The 22,491-nt window shown below is 44.5% G+C and overlaps 1 protein-coding gene across 1 annotated transcript in view; it reads right to left on the reverse strand.

The window, feature by feature from the left end:
* The window catches only part of LOC139232736 (transmembrane protein 268-like), a 34,347-nt gene that overhangs the window by 7,159 nt on the left and 4,697 nt on the right, over nucleotides 1–22,491 (reverse strand). The window contains exons 3-6 of the mRNA XM_070863245.1: nucleotides 13,581–13,690; nucleotides 11,226–11,330; nucleotides 8,068–8,214; nucleotides 6,386–6,496 (exon numbers count right to left, since the gene is read on the reverse strand). Coding sequence (XP_070719346.1) covers nucleotides 6,386–6,496; nucleotides 8,068–8,214; nucleotides 11,226–11,330; nucleotides 13,581–13,690 — 473 coding nt within the window. The remainder of the gene's footprint in view (nucleotides 1–6,385; nucleotides 6,497–8,067; nucleotides 8,215–11,225; nucleotides 11,331–13,580; nucleotides 13,691–22,491) is intronic.

Below are 22,491 nucleotides of genomic sequence, written 5' to 3' on the forward strand. Positions count from 1 at the left end.
ACCTTGGAAAAAAAAACAGTAAAAGGGAATATTATTTGAATGGGGAGAAATTACAACATGCTGCAGTGCAGAGGGACCTGGGGGTCCTTGTGCATGAATCCCAAAAAGTTAGTTTGCAGGTGCAGCAAGTAATCAGGAAGGCGAATGGAATGTTGGCCTTCATTGCGAGAGGGATGGAGTACAAAAGCAGGGAGGTCCTGCTGCAACTGTACAGGGTATTGGTGAGGCCGCACCTGGAGTACTGCATGCAGTTTTGGTCACCTTACTTAAGGAAGGATATACTAGCTTTGGATGGGGTACAGAGACGATTCACTCGGCTGATTCCGGAGATGAGAGGGTTACCTTATGATGATAGATTGAGTAGACTGGGTCTTTACTCGTTGGAGTTCAGAAGGATGAGGGGTGATCTTATAGAAACATTTAAAATAATGAAAGGGATAGACAAGATAGAGGCAGAGAGGTTTCCACTGGTCGGGGAGACTAGAACTAGGGGGCACAGCCTCAAAATACGGGGGAGACAATTTAAAACCGAGCTGAGAAGGAATTTCTTCTCCCAGAGGGTTGTGAATCTGTGGAATTCTCTGCCCAAGGAAGCAGTGGAGGCTAGCTCATTGAATGTATTCAAATCACAGATAGATAGATTTTTAACCAATAAGGGAATTAAGGGTTATGGGGAGCGGGCGGGTAAGTGGAGCTGAGTCCACGACCAGATCAGCCACGATCTTTTTGAATGGCGGAGCAGGCTCGAGGGGCTAGATGGCCTACTCCTGTTCCTAATTCTTATGTTACTTATGTTCTTATAACATGTCGACCACTTGACTCCACCACATGGCTGCCGCAAGATGGCGGTAACGGGCCTTATTCAGACCCTGAATTTTGGTCCCATGGTGTTTAACCTTGTACTCTGTAGTTTAGTGTGTTCTTATGTGCCCGTTCATCAGTTTATGATGTTTCAGAAGAGAAGCAAGAAAAAGATAATTGACTTGATTTGCCAGGAGATGAACTGCATGCTAAAAGGTTATCTTAAACCACACATTCAATGCACTTAATACTTAATTTCCTCTTTCTAAGACATGAGGATTTATGCTGTGTAGTCTTCGTTTGCTTGGGTGAGATTTTCAACTCCGCTTGAGACCGTTCAAAATTGAGCCTCGGGCCTCATTCGCATGAAACTGGTTTAGTGCAGATGCCAATCCGGAGTCCCAGTGCTGCTTGCCAGTTGGGGTTTTAGGAATTTTGGCCAGCCCCAATGTCAAACTAACCTGCAGATAGGTTCTGGCAGTGGGCCGGGGTGAGTGAGCAAAGAGATGGGTGAGGGAAGAGAGTTGTGCGTGAGCCCAGGCTGGCAGCAGCCCACAATATTTTAGCGGAGCTGGGAGGAGGAAATAATAAAGTTTGCTTGCGTTTTTGTGGGCAGTCTCCAGATATTGCTTTAAGGACCACCGGTTAGACCACAGAAGATCCGTTATAACTGCGCCCAGTTGCGCACCAATTTTGCACTGGGTCCTAAATTTGTGTCCTGTTCTCTCCCTGCCCCCAACATTATTTTTTCATCCAAAAATCTGCGTGAAATGGGTTTGAAATTTTACCCGCTTGTGTTTGCCTTTATTATCTTGTCGGAGAATTATGAGGGAAAGGATAAGGACAATCCGTTATATAAGGATCTCAGAATTCTTTGAAATATGTTTGGGGATGGTGTCAGCGATCAGCAGGGGGCAAAAGAGCCAGATATATCCTCAGTACAATACATATATTAAGGGTTGATAAGTTTGGATTGAAAGGAAATGCCCAAATATTGGTGCAGAGGTACAAGAGGGGCTTCCTTTTGAAGGCTTTGATATTGGAGTGTAAACGAGGCAACTCTACCTCAGACTGTCACCAAGAGAATGAAGAAAAAGAGTAACACAGGAGAGACAGATTGTTTGAGAAGCCAGAAGCAAGAAAGGAACAGAGATCTGATTGCAGGAGAGATCAGCATTTTAAAGGAATGTTGGTCTGAAAACCAAAATAAAACAAGAGACTGCCACAAACCATTGGTCTTTCAGAGAACGATTGCATTTCCTCACTGTTTGCAATAGTTACACGATTGATTCCAACCGAATCCAAATGTAGATCAACTCAGATCGGCACAAAAACAAAGTTACCTTAAGATGCAATGGATTTAAAGGGTTAACCAGAAAAAGACAAAGAAGAAAATATCTGAGGAACCAGGAATAAAGTAGATGGCAGTCAACTTACTGGAGACGTAACCTAGATATTGGATCGCAGACAAAAATGGAACGGCTGGACTGCAAGATTAGTTCAACCTTGCGACTGCCTGATTGGAGAGATAACACCATTTTATTTCCATTATAAATGTTGCCACAGGAAACTGACTGTTTTTGGATAAAGTGCCAATACTGAAGCCCCAAAGTGGTGCCAAGAGATGGGTGCCATGTTACCAAATACGGCACTGACTTTAAATCAGGATAATTGTCACTGCCACCTGAACAAAGCTGAGTGACTCTGTGCTATTACAATTTTGATAACCAACCATTTTTTGAAACTATGTGCTAGAACCTCCACTTTTGTGGTTATCGCCCAATATTTCCGGCGTGGGCGGTAAAAAAGGGTTTTCAGATTGCCGGCTTCTTGTCCATTCTCAAAACACCTCGTTTCCATTTTTGAAAATGGACGTTATCGCGAGCGATATAAAATGGGTGGTAGCGTTAAATTTTTTTGACCTTCTGCCGTAAAGTGTGGCCGTCCTTAACTATGGTATGGCAACGCCCGATTCCCGTGATCCTGGAGGCCAAGGGTCACCATGACATGTGCAGAAGAGGAGACAGAGAGAGAGCTCAGAGGGACTGAAGGCATGGCTGGGTGTGGTGTGGCTGCTTTGAGAAGAAGGAGGGAGACTTTAGAGCTTCACAGCAAGTAGGCAAACAAAAAGTAGGTGTTATCAACCACATATTTGACCAAATTTGGCCTATAATGGAGTGAGAGGAGGAGGCATCACAGCACGCTGTGGAGACTGACGGTGGGGAGATGGGAGAGGAGCACATTGGAGCCCGCAAAAGAGCCAGGAGGTTCTCGGACGAGGCAAATGCCTCCCTCCTGCAGGTCGAGTCACACTGGGTGATTTGATACAGGGAGGGTGTGGGAAACCCACCCCAAAGGCCTACCAGAGGATATGGACAGAGATAGCAGAGGTGGTCTCGTCGGCGACCAACGAGGTGCGTGAGGGCAACCAATGCCACAAACGATGGAACGACCTTGTGGGATCCGCAAGAGTAAGTATTACATTGATTTACATGTACTTATGTATTTATATAATTTGATTTGTAACAGTCATGAGTGACTATCAACAGGTGTGAGGTCTTGCACTTTTACCGGGAATGTTTTACTCAAAGCCTGCGGTCACGGTGTACGTCTTTAGGTAAAGAATGATAATTATCATAATAAGCATGATTACATCTGCCGGTTATGTGTTGCATCATTCTCTGTGGCAGTACCTAGCAATGATCTCATCCCATGTTGTCCTGTCATCTTTTACAGAAGAAGCTATCGATGGTGAGGTCCGTAACAGAGGCGAACGGGTGGGGGGCCACCAGTCCCCAGCGATATTACTGAGATGGAGGAGCGGGTGCTCACACTCGTGGGGAAGCACCCCTGGACAGCCACGGACGCATCTACAGACCCTGAAGTGATGCCACGTGAGTAAAGCTTACACCATTGCATGATGTAAAGTCTATAGATGCCACACCAACTCATATTCGAACAATCATGATTTTTAAAATAGTCATAGAAATAATGCTGGCCTAATGAAAATCATTGCAATGCACAATGTGTTGATGGTCATGAAATGTGATGTCTGTGATGATTTTGATAGCGGTGGTGCTTTTGTCGTGCATATGCTGTGTGTAGCGCTGGACTCACCTTATCACCCGAGCACCCACTTCTCCTCTAATAACCTCATTTGTGTCTTGCGGCTCAGCCAGCAGCATGGCTCCAGGAAAGACCACAGAGTCCAGAAGGTGGGGGCACGGGGCAGGAGTCAGCGGATGATCCTACTACATCTTGTGCTGAGGAGCTCCGATTCTCGCCTGTCAATCCACTGGGTCTGTTCTCCACAGATGAGAACGCAGACTTCGAAGAAACTGCATCGTCATGCTCCAGAAGCCATTCCACCGGAAGACCATCTAGTGGTCCTCCGGTCATTCCCGCCTCTACTCTGGAGGTACCAGCCCCAAGCACCTCACCACAGGGCACCCCATTTGTCCCCAGGACGGCGCCGACCCTGCGGAGGCCTTGTGGACGCGGCAGGTCTGTTCCACGAATGCGACATCAGAGCGGAGAGATGGTACAGATGTCCAGGAGGACTGTAGACATTGGTGACAAGCTCATTGAAGCATTGGGGGGCATATCCCAACAGCTGGCCACCATGACCAAGTACATTCTACGCATGGCGGAGTCTCTGGATGCGATAGCCAGGAACACTGCTGCCACAGGCCTCCCAGTGGTCCCCGAGCATGACACTCCACCCCTAAGTTCCGCACCACCACTGCGAACAACAGATGAGAGCAAGGACTAAGATCCTGCTTCTGCATCAGAGAATGTTACCCCCTCAGCACCCCCCGCTCCCGTACCTGTGCAACCAACGCATCTGCCTTCATCCCTCCAATGAGGCACTGCCTGACGAGCTCCTCAGCCAGGTGCCATGGAGCGAGGAGGGGAAGGGGTAGCGGTGAGGAGAAGGAGAGGGAGAAGGAAAGTGAGGTGCATGTGCGCAGGTGATGGCTGTGTTATATCTCCATCTGCGAGCATGCAATTTGTTGTAATGTATGGGGCTGGGGCCCACCCTCCTGCTTTGCCTTTGTATTCTGTGTTGCTGGATGTGTTGAACATGTGGTTTATGTCAATGGTGGAAAAAGTGGGATGTGGGCGGGGTTTGGATGTTTTTGCCTGTGATACTTATGATTTCAGACCAATGTTGGTATTAAATTTTTGTTATTGAACATAACCTTGTTGCGCATTGTCTCAGATAGCTGGACTGTTACATGCTGGTGATTCCTTACCATGAAAGGGTTAAATACAACTTAACATCAATCAACGTAAACTTTAACTGGCACCAAGGTGATGGGCACCATTGATGTCTGAGCTGCATACACACAGCAGTGTGTCAGCGTTGTCACTCACATCAGCGCTCTTTCAGGAAAATCTTTCCAATATCAGCTCCTCACATAAGAGTGGGATTTAACAAATGCCAGCCACACCATTGGCGTTCATCCCAGTTAGTTCCACTTTTTGTGGGCGTCTTTTTGGGCGAGCGATATTGTGAACAATATGTGTGCGAGGTGGTGAAATTGACGATGGGCGATCTCCATGGCTGCTAGTTTGGGTAAATATACTCTTTACAACAAAAAACAGTGGGCAGGCGTTAATATTGAATCTCGGTGTTAATTCCGTGTGGAAAGTAACGCTGGGCGATATTATGGGCGTTGATTTAATCCATTCTGCTGATACCGCCCAAAAAAAGTGGGTGGGCGGTAATATATTTTCCCGCCGTTAAGCACATGGGGAAAGTAACGCTCGCCGATAAGTTTCCTAAAAATGCTCGTCAGTTTCCATCTTGTGCTAAAATGGGTGCTATCTGAGCGTTATACGTCATTTCAGCGGTAAAATGGCCGTTGTGAGCATTAAGCATGCAATAAAAGTGGAGGTTCTAGCCCTACAACTTTTATAATTACATTATATTGCGTGTACAGAAATCAGAAAATAAAGTAGTTAATCAACATTACTGTCGCTCACATGGTCCTTAATCTACTAAAATGTCAGCTTGGCGCAGTTGGTATCTCTGATTCAGAAGGTTGTGGATTCAATCCCCTTCACAGACTGGAAGACATAATCTAAAACGACACTTCAATGCTGCTCTGCAGGAATGCTCTATTTCAGATAAAGACAGTTTAAGTGGTTTTGAAGACTCCCATGGCAGAGTGCAGGAACTAAACCAACACTACTAGAATATCTCATTATTCATTCACTGCTTAAAGGACCTTGTTATGCACAAATTGGTTGCCACATTTGCCTACATAAAACGAACTAATTTGATATAAAGTCTTAAATGAATGTCAATTATTTTCTTAAATAGTTCTTACCCAAAGCTGCACTTTATTCTGCTTGCAATTGAGAAGTGGTTTAATTAATAATAAAAAATTGTATTATATTGGACAGTTTGAAGCAAGCTAAATAAATATGGCTTTTTATGGTAAATCCTAGACATAAATGGTTAATCCTAATATTTATTTCCTACTTAATTGTAGAGATCACCATTTCATTTTTCTTACAATTTTGAGTATAGATCTGTTAATGACAAGTGTTCACAACTAAATGGTGAAAGGGATACTTGAAGTGTATTTCTGAAACCCTCCATGGCGTCTGTGACCCCCACCAATAGATTGTGGCTCAATAGCATTTCATTCACAGCAGCGAGACGCACATCACTGTTTAAATTTACCTGGAAAAGAAACAAATTTAGTGACTGAAGACCATAAACGCAAATCAAATCACTTATATGTTAAATGATAGCTGAGAAAGGAATCAGTGAGCTGGGAGGGTTTGCAAATTGTCCTTTCATCACTGGGATCTGCATGTGAATCCAGCCCAGACTGACGATCTCATCCCTCTGGTCACTGTGAAATGATGAAGTGAACTGAATTTAGTTTGTGCCAAACCAGTTCCCAGTGAGCACAAATCCAAGAAAAGCCAAATTCCCACAATTCCATACCAAATGGCAAACTCCGAGATTGAACACAAGGCTGGTGTTAGAAATGTTAAATTCATACCGTCAGAGGTTGGGGTTAAGGCACATTGTTGGGAGCTTCATCTTCTATTGAACCTATGTTGTACCTGACCTGGGAGTGCTTCCCAGCAATGATACCCCTCACCCTGACGAGCAAAAGATTGACCAAATATGAATACAAACGTAAAAAGCAACGACTGCAAAAACTTTTCAGCTGCATGGATTGTAGCCTAACCTGTAAACATTGGAGTCATAAACATCGCCCTTAAAATATAATAATAAAGTCAATATTTCGCCGATGAAATTTCAGGTTTTACTTAAAAACTACAGAATGACTCTCTGGTAAACTGCAAGATTTACTTTAATTTCAATTTCCTTCTCCTTGCAAGTCCCACAAGCCTTAATCAAAAAGCTGAGAGATGTGGACCATATACAGTAGACACCTCAAATTGCTGGAGAAATACCACCAATGATGTCTCCGCAAGATCCTGCAAATCCCCTGGGAGGACAGACGCACCAACGTTAGCGTCCTTGTCCAGGCCAACATTCCCAGCATTGAAGCACTGATCACGCTCGACCAGCTCCATTGGGCAGGCCACATTGTTCGCATGCCCGACACAAGACTCCCAAAGCAAGCACTCAACTTGGAGCTCCTACACGGCAAGCGAGCCCCAGGTGGGCAGAGGAAACGTTTCAAGGACACCCTCAAAGCGAAAGCCTCCCTGATAAAATGCAATATCCCCACTGACGTCTGGGAGTCCCTGGCCAAAGACCGCCCTAAGTAGGGGAAGAGCATCCGGGAGGGCACTGAGCACCTCAAGTCTCGTCGCCGAGAGCATGCAGAAATCAAGCGCAGGCAGCGGAAGGAGCGTGCGGCAAACCAGTCCCACCCACCCTTCCCTTCAATCACTGTCTGTCCCACCTCTGACAGAGACTGTAATTCCCATATTGGACTTTTCAGTCACCTGAGAACTCACTTTTAGAGTGGAAGCAAGTCTTCCTCGATTTCGAGGGACTGCCTATGATGATGAGGCAAGTAACCGCCGATGAGGCAAGTAACCTCCTATGAGGCATGTACAGATGCTGCCCTTCGCCCAGTGGACAAGAGGTGTGTCTTGCACTGGTCCTGGGGGTCTCAACCTCCAACCTCCCCTGTGAGGAACCAGCGAGCTTCCACCTAGAACCCTCACCGGGTGGTGTGGATAAGATTAGACATAGCACGTTGGATGATCATAGAGATGCCTCTGCACTGCAAAACCAAGCAACAGCAGTTTTCTTCCCCATACCTTCCTGCTGTATCTATCAAGGAGCAGTATAATGATGATGGTAGCAACAGTTGCACCCAGGCTCACAAGCAGGTAGAAGATCAGAATATGCATCTTGAGTTGGTGAAAAGTGGAGTATATGTTTCCCCAGGCAGTCAAGTAGAAAATCTGCAAAAAGAGAAGTGTACATGTACATAGGGAAAGTGCCCGTATCTGTGAAATCTAAACTTTGGTGAGATCATTATTACTGTGGAACATTCAATCAAAAAATTATCACATCGATTATACAGAGGTTCAAAAATGTTGGAAAGGTATATAGCAGGGAGATACCTTTCTAGCAAGTCTGCTTAACATTGGTGATACTTGGTTTATTTTGTGCAGACCTTCTTTATCAGTTTCTGTTGAATACTTTTCAATCTTACTCCAGTGCTGTCAGTGAATCAAAGTTAAAGACATAGTTAAAGAAAACCATTTAATGAAATGGCATGCTTGAAAGCTGAGGGCTGTCTTAAAGTGGGTTTAATACTTTCTTAGTAACTAATAAGTAACACACATGGGATGCTGCAGCAATTTTTGTTCATTTATGTTTCGATGTGTTTATTAATCTGTGACGAATAACTACGTCCTCTCAAACCAACCTCCTCAGCCACAGTGCTTCAGTCCAGCCATAAAACAGTACACATGATATAAGCAGTTGCACACAAATTTATGTCAGCACTGTTCAGGCAGGAGTGGAAATGGATTTGGAGCATCCCTTTTCATGATCATTTTACCCAGCGATCCAAAGAATAGGAGGCGGCACACACAGAGATATCAGCAAGGTGCAAGGATGGTGTTTATGCTTGAACACCAAAGATGTCTAGAGAGGGGACAAAGGTCAGGGAGTGGTGGAGGGATAACTTTAAATTCCTCGCTATATTTTGGCTCTGTTTATTTACTCCAGGTGGGCTATCCCCAAAATGATTTTCAGACAATATTGGCCTGAAAATTGCGGCCTCTCCAGGTGCATACGATGTCTCTTGACAGATCGCATGTATCCCCGGGAGAAGAGCCTTCGCGGGCGGAGATTTGGGCTATTTGCCCAACTCTTGCCCAGCAAATGCCTTTCAAACTCTTACGCCTGGTTAAAGCGGGCATATAGTTTACTTTTACTAGCATAAGAGTTTTAAAACATAGAAAAATTAAATGTTATTATTTATTTTTATATTAAAAACCCTGTCTATGAAGGTAAGTTTATTCTGAACATTATTAAAAAAAAATTTTATTTCAAAAATAAAAAATTCTCTCTTAAAACATTTAATTAAATGGAATTTCTATTAATTTTTAAAAAGTGTGTTTTTTAATTTATGTTGGTATTTTTGATTTTCGGGGTATTCTCATTGATAGTAATGGGAGCTCGGAGCTCCCATTACCATGAAAGAGAAAACTACATTGTAATTGATGGTCCATGCCCACGTGATCCCTGGATACGCATACACTCCTGGAAGACATGGGCCTGTACGTCGGACTGTGCAACTCGGCCTCGGAGCATAATTCTTCGTGGCTCAGGGACCACCAGGTGTTTTCGTTAAAAACATTTCAGTCGGAGGCATCCGCCTGCAGGAAGCCTCCGACGACAATGTTCGGGCCATTACTTCCTTCTGCTGGTGACAGAGTCTGACTGAGCTCCTGTTCACACTCCTTGTCTGTATCTTTCTTCTGTACACATTACTGTGAGGACTTTATGTAGACGTGATGATTTTATAATCATCAACATTTAGAATGTCAGCTGTGGCTCAGTGGGTGACACTTGCCTCTGAGTCAGAAGGTTGTGGGTTAAAGTTCCATTCCAGGGACATAGGCTCAAAAATCTAGGCTGACACTCCAGTGCAGTGCTGAGGGAGCGTTGCCCTGTCAGACGTGCTGTCATTCGGATGAGACATTAAACTGAAGCTCCGTCTGCCCTCTTAGGTCGACATAAATGATCCTATGGCACTATTTTGAAGAAGAGCAAAGGTATTGTCCCTGGTGTCCTAGCCAATATTTAGCTCGTAATCAACATGACAAAACAGATTATCTGTTCATTATCACATTGCTGTTTGTGGGAGCTTGCTGTGTGCTAATTGGCTGCCATGCTCCAACAACAGTGACTACACTGCAAAAGTACTTCATTGGCTGTAAAGCGCTTTGGGACATCTGATAGTCGTGAAAGGTGCTATATAAATGCAAGTCTTTCTTTATTTAAACAGTTTTAATCATCAATCAATAATGAGAGCAAAATTTGGAATTCCCTCCCAATAACTGTTCACATGTTTCTCTGGCTTTGGATTATTTTTAACAAATTTAGGATTGGCCTTGCTCACTGGACACATTTATAATGAGTAACTAATTCTACTTTGGAAGCTCAGAAATTTACAAAAATTTGCCTGTTATGAGTTTTATTGACGGTGTTGTTTCTAACTGGATTTAAATAAGCAGAGTGTGACCAGGTAGCGAGTCAAACGTCTCAAATAATATGGGAGCCAGACTACAAATTCCACATAATAGTGAGCATGACAACAACTTTGAAATAAGCAGTGTCAGCCTCACTGCTCTTGTGCTGAGAGATATTTACATTTAACAGTCCCTTGCAGTGGAATTTCTCATCCACTTTAAACATTCTCCCAACATTTGTCATTCAGAAGAGTCATTGAGTCCTAGATGTAGGAGACAATCATTTATTTCCAGTGGCTCTAAACGGTCGTGTGACCAAGTCAAAATTCAGAATTGGTGGTCCAGGCATTCCAAAAATCTCGTGAGAAAACTGTTTCAGACTCTCTGAGGGTAATTTTGTCTTTGCGCGATGGTGAAAAACAGGCGATAGTGAGTCGGCTGCCCAATTTACATCACTCCCGATTTTTATTTCCATTGACTTCGGGATATATGTAAATCAGGCTGCCAATTCGCTATTACCCATTTTACACGATCGCACAAAGAAAATCAGTGAAATTTTGATTGTCCTCATGAAAAACAAATTTGTTCAATTTCATATTACAGAATTTAATTTGCGTGTTATAAGGCTACTGGTCCATTTTGACAACTTCTCGTGCTCAAAATAATTAAGAGTAATTTTACTGAAGTATTACTGCAGGAATCCACTGCTTTTTTTCTTTATGCTGTGGCAATTTATAATTTCTCTTTCCCAATGCAATAAAACTTACCACAACCAGCACCAGCCTGAAGGCCCGAGAGTTAAAGAATATGTATCTTCGTACTTCTGAATCCATTAGTGATCTCTCAATTTGATTCCTGCATTCATCTGATATCTGTAACTAGGACAAGGGACAGCTTTAGATCAACGGTGAATACCACAGTTATTGAAGCAGATACATCATCATCATCATCATCATCATAGGCAGTCCCTCGAAATCGAGCAAGACTTGCTTCCACTCTAAAAGTGAGTTCTTAGGTGGCTGTACAGTCTAATACAGGAATTACAGTCTCTGTCACAGGTGGGACAGACAGTCATTGAGGGAAAGGGAGGGTGGGGAGTCTGGTTTGCCTCACGTTCCTTCTGCTGCCTGCGCTTGATTTCTGCATGCTCTCGGCGACGAGACTCGAGGTGCTCAGCGCCCTCCCGGATGCTCTTCCTCCACTTAGGGCGGTCTTTGGCCAGGGACTCCCAGGTGTCAGTGGGGATGTTGCACTTTATCAGGGAAGCTTTGAGGGTGTCCTTGAAACGTTTCCTCTGCCCACCTGGGGCTCGCTTGCCATGTAGGAGTTCCGAGTAGAGCGCTTGCTTTGGGAGTCTTGTGTCGGGCATGCAGACAATGTGGCCCGCCCAACAGAGCTGGTCGAGTGTGGTCTATGCTTTGATGCTGGGGATGTTGGCCTGGTCGAGGAGGCTAACATTGGTGTGTTTGTCCTCCCAGGGGATTTGCAGGATCTTGCGGAGATATCGTTGAAGCAGATACAAAAGGTTGCTCTTCATTTTTGTTACTAATCCTTTTCAAATGTTGTGTAAGAATGATCACTGTACTCCACAACAGAGATTTGCATTAAGAATTAAATGATTAAGCGAAATTGCTGCAAACCTTTTGGCCCAGATTTTATTGGGCCGATGACGGCGTATGCTCAGAATGGCCCCGCAAGTTCCAGGTTTCCTCATGTGCTGAGAACGCGCGAAAACCCGGATCTTGCAATCTGTCAAGTTTCTCCTTTACAGATCGCCGCATGCGCCCCAAAAAACACTTCCACTGGCGGAGAGATGAGCTATTTGCCCAACCATGCCCAGCGAATGCCCGCGAAACCCTTATCCCTGGTAAAAGCAGGCGGAAGACGTGCTACTCCCAGTGTAAGGGTTAAAATAAACGTTAAATGATTAAAACATACAAAAACATTTAAAATTCGTTCATGTAAATTTTGGGCAGGAACAAAATGTTTTTATTATTCTTCAAAAAAATGAAAATTTTATTTTAAATGCTTAATCAAAGGAGCTTTTAATTTATTTTGAACATGGAGATATTTATTTTTATTTGGGGATTTCTCATAGGTTTATGGGGATTCTGTTCGTAAATGGAATCCCCATAAGCTTATATGAGGAATCCCCCTTTTAAATTGGTTAGTCTGACCCACCTGATCCCAGGGACGCTTCCGACCCGCCTGTGCCCCTGGGATCCGTGGGCCTTTATATAGGCGTACGCCTGAAGGCCCAGGACACGAAGACTCCAAAGCTCCGGAGACACCAGGTACTCTCGGATTTTGTTTCGGTCAGAGGCGTTTTCTTCTGGTGCGCCTCCGACCGCAAATTCAGGGCCAATAAGCTGGACCTTTGAAACCAATATATACAGAGCTAGAAACCAGGCCATTGACATTCAGCACTTGTTATATTACAAGCTCTTTACTCCCCTGTTTAAAAAAATATCTTGCCTTCCCACTTGTTTGCATTTCCCTGTGAAATTCCCTTTTTAAACTGACATATACTTGCATTGGAGGCAGCTCAGGGAAGGTTCACTTGGTTGATTCCTGAGATGAAGGAGTTGTCTTATGAGGAAAGGTTGAGCAGGTTGAGCCTATACTCATTGGAGTTTAGAAGAATGAGAGGTGATCTTATTGAAACATATAAGATTATGAGGGGGCTTGACACGGTAGATGCAGAGAGGATGTTTCCCCTCGTGGGGGAATCTAGAACTAGGGGGCATAGTTTCAGAATAAGACGATGCCCATTTAAGACGTGGATGCGGAGGAATTTCTTCTCTCAGAGGGTCGTGAATCTGTGGAATTCTCTGCCCCAGAGAGCTGTGGAGGCTGGGTCATTGAGTATATTTAAGGTGGAGATAGACAGATTTTTGAACTTCAGGGGAGTCAAGGGTTATGAGGTGCAGGCAGGAAAGTGGAGGCTAAGATCAGATCAGCCATGATCTTATTGAATGGCGGAGCAGGCTCGAGGGGCCAAATGAGACCTACTCCTGCTCCTATTTCTTATGTTATGTTATGTTCTTAAATGAAAATGTTCTTGGTTACGAGGAAAACAGGTTAGTATTGGACAGGGCACTAGTTGTAATACAGTACTATACCTGAAATCCTAATCCTTTAAGTTTCCTAGCACAGGCATCCATATCAAAACCTTGGGACCAGCAATAGTTGTTGCTGGCTAGAACCAGAATCACTTGACCATTGTGAAGCCCTAAAATATGAAAAATTAAGATGTCATTAAATGGTAACCAAAGTGAGCAACATGAGAAGTCTGTAACTTATTGCTGCCCAGACACACAACTTATTTTACATTCGATGGGCGCATCTACCTAGTTCTACTTTTTATTGATCTGCATTATCTATTTATCATCTGATCACCTATGGCTGTGTTTACATGATAGGTACTCCAAAATAGTCCCTGGAACTATCAGTCTAAGGCGTATAGCAGTACGCTGTTGCAAGCCGCCATACTTTCCAATCTCAAAGATGTCAATCCAGTGATTTTAAGCCTTTCATTCTTTCATCAACATGCATTGTAATTTGGAGCCACTTGCAATCGATTGGAGACTTACATCGGTACCAAACCCAAAACTCCTTTGTACGACAACGACTATATTGGTGTATCAAACTGTAAGTGAGATTTTACAGTGACATTTTAGTAACAGGACATGTCCATTTTATATTAAAAACAGGCCTGCCTATGATAGAGGCTACTGGATTCTAAATTAATACCATGTAAACCACTGAGCTCTTGAACTGAAGCTAGCATTTATAGTACCAGCAGTTTAATTACCCATGTAGTGTTAACAATCATCTAACAAACATACACAGGGCTTGGGAACATCTACAACCCGAGTGTGTGTGTGTGTGCGACAGTGTGGCTACTCACCAGCTCATCCAGCGGTCCAGCTTTAGAGAGAGATATGCGATGTAAAGCATCTTTATGATAGCTAGGTGTCATCATGGATCGGTGCAGTGACAGGCTGACATTCCCGTCACAGGAAGAAATGTTTCAAGCCCTGAGCTCTAGAATTCCCTCCATTAACCTCTCCGCCTCTCTACCTCTGTCTTCTCCTTTAAGATGCTCATTAAAACCTGCATCTGTCCTAATATCTCCTTATGATGTGACTCGGTGTCAAATTTTGTTTGATAACGCTCCTATGAAGTGCCTTGGGATGTTTTATTATATTAATGACGCTATATAAATGCTAGTTGTTTTGTTGTATATACATAAACATTGCCTTGTTGTCCAATTGATTGAGAAGCCATATGATTTAGCTGCGAGTTTAAGAATTTTATAGTTCCAAATAGTTCCTGAAGCATAGCGTTGATCACAGGAAGAGAATGTATGGCAGAACATTCTACAGGGCCACGACTGTGGAAGGAATGCGTTTGTTGCTAGGAGGACAGCAGTCCTTGGACTAGATAGAAGTCCTTTGCCAGCCATTAATTTTACCTGTGGGATTGTTTATTCTTGGTATAATGGTGTGGCACGTAAGCTGCAGTTTCAGGCCATAAATAGGGGGGCAGTTAGTGGGCAAGTTGAGTGTGCAACCCTGGGACAAGAAAGCTGATGGCAACAGTCAAGGTTGAACCTCTTCTGGCGCTTCCCAGATTGGATAACTATCAACCTGTTCAGTCTGCGGATACATCTTGTTGGATGAAGAAAGTTAGCACATATATTGTTTCAATATATGAATTTTTTACTAAGTCAATAACTTTTGTCATGTATCTTATGTATGGTATACGATTTGTACTTGTTTTAGCATGTGAATTATATTACAGTGGAATCGACATTTTAAAAATAAAGAGGGACTAATGTGTGGAGTGTTTCATTGAAAGTTTCAAGCCAGGATACTAAAATACAAGTAGACCTTTAAATTAGCCGAACAAAAGCCACAGCTGAACGGGTGCCGCTCCTACCTGGGACCGATGTTCCCGTTAAGCTGCACGGCTGTGCTGCGCTATGAAGGTCCCGCTCAGCAGGCTCACCAGCTTTTAAATGGAAAAACCGTGCATGTGTGGCATGTTGAATGGGCCACGCAGCCCGGTAAAGGGGTCGTGTGGTCCAAAAAAACAATTAGAGGGAACATTGTCTGGGACCATGAATTTTTGACTTCTTTTGGATGCAAAGAGCCAGAAGCAAGACATCAAGATTTGACCTCAAATAAAACATAGAAACATAGAAAATAGGTGCAGGAGTAGGCCATTCAGCCCTTTGAGCCTGCACCACCATTCAATAAGATCATGGCTGATCATGCACTTCAGTACCCCATTCCTGTTTTCTCTCCATACCCCTTGATCCCTTTAGCCGTAAGGGCCACATCTAACTCCCTGGGTTTTACCCCAAAGATATACATGTCCGTTGATGTAAAAGGCACTAGTCAGCAGTGTGATGGAATACTCTCCACTTGCTTGGATGAGTGCAGCTCCAACAACACTCAAGAAGCTCGACACCATTCAGGACAAAGCAGCCACTTAATTGGCACCCCATCCACCACCTTCAATAATCATGCCCTCCACCACCGACGCACCGTGGCTGCAATGTGTATCATCTACAAAATGCATTGCAGCAGCTCGCCAAGGCTTCTTCGGCCCCAAACCCGCAACCTCTACCACCTAGAAGGACAAGGGCAGCAGGTGCACGGGAACACCACCACCTCCACATTTCCCTCCAAGTCACACACCATCCTGACTTGGAAATATCTCGCCATTCCTTCATCGTCGCTGGATCAACATCCTGGAACTACCAGCACTGTGGGAGGAGCTTCACCACACAGACTGCAGCGGTTCAACAAGGTGCCTCACCACCACCTTCTCAAGGGCAATTAGGAATGGACAATAAATGCTGGTCTTGCCCACATCCTATGAATGAATAAACAAAGAACTTTGTGTCATTTTGCACTGCAACTTCATGTCAATCTAAACTACCTACCAGAGCTGGAGTGAGTTGGATCACGTGGCCTACACCTGACCTTAAAGATCCAAGGATCTCAAAGAGAAAATCAGCCAGGGTTCTTGCCTGTTAGAATGTGAGCAAATGTGAATGCTGAATAAGGACAAAATGGGCTCAGCTATGCAAACTGGTCTGCATTTTTTGCACTCCTGCCGTTTTAACTTCTGTTCAAAATAGCAGCAAAGAACGAATGGTGCATTCATGCAATATTCAGTAAAGGGCAGCACTGAGGGGAGCAAATAACAAAGTGCATCTATCTTAAATTGGCCTTACCAAGCTTGTTAGTGTGAAGAAAACAACATTTACATTTTTGCACCTAGACACCTACAATCTCTGGCTGTGCAATTTGCCATTATTGCACAATTTGCCATTTTTCTCTGTTAGATTTAGTGACTATGGCAGTGGATTCTTTCTGAAAAATTCAGTGAAGAACTTGGTCCATAGTCTTCTACACTTTGATTTTCTTTGCCAAATGACAAAAATATTTGTACTTAGAAAATCATCCCATAGTGTGTTGCATTATGTTCCACAATTGCTATCACTAGCCAAATTCATCTGTTATGATTTATGGCCCCTATGAATTTAGATTGGGTGCAGGTTGTCCCATACCTGTTTGATGCTCGAAAATCGGGCGCAATGCATAATAATTTCTGCTCCAATGTCCCTATGGTTTTTCTCCCAGGCTAATCGCAGTAGTGTCCATGAGATTAATCTTTAATTCCAAGAAAATCCTCGAGGGACGGCAACCCTAGTTTTCAAATCTGGAAAAATAGATTGCATGTATTTTTTTTCTACGTGACCGTCTTCTTTTGACAAATGAAGTAATGCATTTTTGATAGCTTGGTGTATAATGTGCAGTTTCACAGAACAAACATTGGTTTGGTGACAATGCATAATGCTAAGAACATAAGAATATAAGAATTAGGAGCAGTAGTAGACCATTCGGCCCCTCGAACCTACTCCTCGTGGCTGATCTTCAAACTCAACTCCACTTTCCTGCACTATCCCCATATCCCTTGATTCCCATAATATCCACAAATCTATCGATCTCTGTCATGAATATACTCAAAGGCTGAGCCTCCACAGCCCTCTGGGATAGAGAATTCCAAAGATTCACCACCCTCTGAGTGAAGAAGTTTCTCCTCATCTCAGTCCTAAATGGCCAACCCCTTATCCTGAGACTGTGACCCCTGATTCTAGACTCCCCAGCCTGGGGAAACACCCTCCCTGCATCTACCCTGTCGAGCCCTGTAAGAATTAAGTATGTTTCAATGAAATCATCTCTTACTGTTCTAAACTCTAGAGAATATAGGCCTAGTTGACTCAATCTCTCCTCATAGGACAATCCCCCCATCCTAGGAACAAGACAAATAATATATACCAGTTCTGTCACAAGGTCATCGACCTGAAACATTAACTCTGTTTCTCCACAGATGTTGCCTGACCTGCTGAGTATTTCCAGTATTTTATTTAAATAATATACAGCTTAGGATGGAGAAAGTTTTCTTTTCCAGTGATTGTTGAGGCCATAGTCCCGTGAGGTGAGGTAACTGTGCTACCTTTCTCAAAGATGAGCAGGGGAGTTGTCCCTGGTGTCCTGGCCAATATTTATCCCTCAGTCAACATAACAAAAAAACCAGATTATCTGGTCATCACATTGCTGTTTGTGGGAGCTTGCTGTGTGCAAATTGGCAGTAGAGTTTCCCACATTACAACAGTGGCTACACTCCAAAAGTACTTCATTGGCTGTAAAGCACCTTGAGACATCAGGTGGTCGTGAAGGGCTCTATATAAATCCAAGTCTTTCTTTCTTTTTCTTTACTTCGATTTGTTAATAGGTTGCACCCAGGGCCTTTTTCAAACCATGGGCCCAATTTCTCTGGTGATTTGCACCGCTTTGTTGGCGCACGCTGCTTTTTTTGTTGTAAGTTTTTAAATTAAATTTTCCCCAAGGAATCTGCGCCAGCGTAACTGAGTTAGTTACGATTTTTTTAGACATGTTCTTTTTTCGTCATGGGGGCGTAACCCAATGTTTGTGCCAGTTTTTGTCAATTATGTAAGTTTGCCCAAATGCCATTTCTCTCAGGTCGGCGTATCTGACCACTCCCGAAAAACCTTCTGGCGTGTTAAGAAAAACCAGCGCACATTGAAAAATCGGCACAGAAAGACACTATTGTTTTCCAGCGAAGTTTTGGAGGAAGTCAAGAAGACTTAAATATACATAATAAAGATATATTTTTTTTAACCTTATAATGCAGTAAATGGAAGTTTGATGGAATTCTGTAACTTTTCATATTCTTTCAACTGACACGTCACCATCGAACATCTGCAAACATGGCTGGAGGGTGAGAGCGTCGGCCGGCAGAATCGGTCCCTCGCCCGGACACAAGGGCTTGGTGCTCGGCTGCAAAAGAAACCCGGGGGGGTGCGGGAATGTGAGGTGGGGGCTGTGGAAGGCGATCGGAAGGCATCACAAGACTGCACTACACATCAAATGTAGCCCGGGATGGCGGGGTGGGGGGGCGGCAGTGTTCCCGATCTGGGTGTGGTCCATACAGACCTTGGGGAGAGCGAACAAAGAACCTTGTCCTGCCTGCCTGCCATTTTGAGCTTCTTGCAAAGGTAAAATTTAAGCATGGGGGCAATACTGACAATGCCATACCTTGTGCAAGCTTTTGCATCATGGTGCTGCGGAGGAGACAATTGATTCAACGTCATCACATCAGGAATCTCAGAGCCCATAGCGTGATGGGCAGGAGGCCTTACCCATGTCCGCAAAGAAGTTGTAAGTGAGATCTGAGATTGGTGAAGGCAGACCTGCAACCTAGAAGCATCAGGAGAACTGCTTTGTCAGTTGAAGTGAAGGTTACAGCTGCACTTTCATTCTATGCATCCAGATCCTTCTAAGCTACAACTGGGGATGTGTGCGCCATATCTCAACATACAACATATGTCTGCATTCGGCAGGTGACTGCTGCACTATATGCCTAGAGGAATGACTACATAAAGTTCCCCATGACCACCCAAGCAATGCATGAAAGGGCTGTGGGCTTCTCCAGGATTTCTGGCTTCCCAAAGGTACAGGGCTGCATTGATTGTACCCACATCACCTTGCGAGCACCTTTTGAGGATTCCAAGATGTACAGGAACAGAAAAGGCTTCCACTCCATTAATGTGCAGCTCGTGTGTGACGACATGCATTGCATCATGTCAGTTGATGCGAGATATCCTGGGAGCACCCATGATGCGTTCATCCTACGCGAGAGCGCTATATCTGCCATGTTTCAGCAGCAGCCAGAAGGGCAGAGCTGGCTACTGGGAGACAAAGGGTACGACCTCGCCACCTGACTTACGATGCCCCTACACATAACCCGGACGAAAGCTGAGCGGGAATACAAAATTTCGCACATTGTGATGCGCAGCATAATAGAGAGGACCATTGGCATCATGAAGCAGTGTTTCTGATGCCTGGACCATTCCAGAGGCTACTTGCAATACTCCCCTGAGATTGTTGGTCAGTTCACTGTTGTGTGCTGCATGCTGCACAACTTAGCCATCATGAGGCAGCAGCAGCTGGTAGTAGAAGACCCACCTGCGGTGAGAATGGCTGACAATAATGAGGAGGAAGGTGCAGATGATGAGGAGGAGGAGGACGAGGCCAAGGAAGCCATGTAACTTGTAACCATATAACCTGAACCCGGAGCACAACGGCGGAGGAGGGCGGGCCGTCGTGCCCCTTTAACGATTGCTTGAGCCTTGCGCCAGCAGCTCATCCGTGAACACTTTGCTGCCTGAAGGCTCAGCGACAACTATTCCACATAGACCATGTTTACTGTTTGGACCTGTTCTGTAAAGTTGTGTTGTGTTGATGTAACAAATAATTGAAATGATTCTTGTTTACTTCAAAAGTTGTGTTAATAATGCAACAAATAATGGAAATGATTCGGTTATCATTTAAAATATATTTTATCCAAAAGTTTAACAGATATTTATACTCAACTTAACTTTAATAAAAAATATTCTAGTATCAAACTTTAAAGTTTTCAGTTAAGATCATTTACAAACTTTAAGCTCACTTACTAACTGTTAAACTTGTAAATTTACATAACTTACAAAAAACTTTTAATTTGAGAACAGTTACAACAGTAACATTAATAATAACAACAACAGCAACAGCAAAGAAAGACTGCACACATCTCTCCTCCAGCTTATTCTCAGAACGCCCGCTACACTTGGTCTTGGTGACTCCACCCCTGCCCGCAGGCGGTGGCACAGCGTTTCTCGGGTTGGTACCAAGCTTATTCTTTCGAACATCTCAGGTAATGCGCACTTCTTGATGGGGGGCGTGGGTTGACGGTAATGTGGAAGGCCTGGCTTGGGCCTCTTCAGAGGCTGTTCTAGGGATTGGAGTGTGAGTGGCAGTTGATTCTGTCAATGGGCGCGGGGTTTGGGCGTGTTCCCTTATTGCAGCAGCTAACTCCGACATTCCTTCTCTAATGTGCCCTGACCGTGTATCAACTACCTGCAACATCCACTCCCTCATGTGCACCAACATTGTATCCGCTGAAAAGAGACATTCCCTCCCGGACAGTGATCCCATTTCTCGTGAGAGTGTTGTTAATTCTCCCGACAGTCCCTATACCTCATCACCCACCCCACTGATTGTGCCCAGGAGTGATAGCATAAGGTCAATGCTCTCCACTCTCATTGCCATCATCTGAACCACATCTATTAGATCCTTCACCTCAGGAGTGTGCTGTCGAGCTCTCCTTCCCCTCCTCACCCTGGGTGTGCCTCGCTGCACCCCACCACTGGGACCCACAGCCTGGGACGGTGGAGTCATGGGTGTGCCTTGCTGCACTCCACTGGAATCCCCAGCCTCAGATGGTGAGAAACCATGGAATGTCCCATCAACACTCAAAGCACTAGTCAGGGAAGGGTCTGGCACCTCAATGGGCGGCATCTGCACCTCCTCCAGAGTGATTACAACAGTGAGGGCTTAATCCATCCTCTCCCCCTCCCCCTCACCCCCATACTCTTGGTCTGGAAGGTGGGATTGGAAGATGTTCTCCTTTCCAGGCTCATCCTCATCTGAATCTTCTTCTGCATCGTCAGGGTTGGCCTCAAGTTCTGCAAAATATAACAGAACAGACAAATGGTTAGTAGCAGAGGAGGGGGCAGGGTGGGTGGCATGAGTAGGCTCACACAGTGCAGGCAGCAGGCTGATTTGAAGGACCGCGATGAATGATAGCACATTGCATCAACCGAAGCGTAGCTGACGGACACATCCCCATGAACCGAAGCATGGCTAGCCCGTGCTGTACTTAACATTTAGCAAAGCCAGACTGTGGAATTTGCAGGACTTACCCTCTCCCTCGAATGTGGGCCCAGCTTGTGCAGTGGTGGTTGCTTTTCTCCAGGCAGGACCCATCAAAGCAGTGACCCTGTCTTCCAAGTGTGTCAGTGGGTGCAGATTTGCCGGGCCTCCTCCTGTTCGAGTTCTTTCCCTTTTGTTATGTGCCATCTTCCTCTGCAAAAATGAAAATACAACTTTTTAGGGAGGGTGTCTTTCTGCTGGGTGGGACATTTACAGCTGGTTACATTTCCATTACAATTGAAATTGTATTGAATAAATGAAAATATTACTTACACTAACTACTTGACCAAGGTCCTGCCACTTCTTTTTGCACTGGCCTCCAAATCTCGACATGGTCATCAATTGCACAGTAATCTTCTGCAAGTTGGTTCCAGCGTTTCTTCATTTCTTTGAGTGGAACTTTTATGTGACCTCTGCTGGTGTCCTGCTCGTGCCATTTGGTCTTAACCACAGTAAATAGTGCTTCCACTTTATCCTGTAAGAAATTCTTGGTCCTGCGTTGCATCTTGTATTGCAGCTCCGATGTTTCCAATGATAATTACAGTTCTCACACAGCACTCAACACTCTCACACACATAAAACTGGCTCTTTAAAAATGGCCAATTGCAGACTGGGAGCGGCACTGGGCATGCGCGCCCATGGAAATCGCGTCAGAAACGTCCTTTTTTTTCGCGCATGC

This window comes from Pristiophorus japonicus, chromosome 20 (genome assembly GCF_044704955.1).
Source record: "Pristiophorus japonicus isolate sPriJap1 chromosome 20, sPriJap1.hap1, whole genome shotgun sequence".
Classification (NCBI taxonomy): Eukaryota; Metazoa; Chordata; class Chondrichthyes; family Pristiophoridae; genus Pristiophorus; species Pristiophorus japonicus.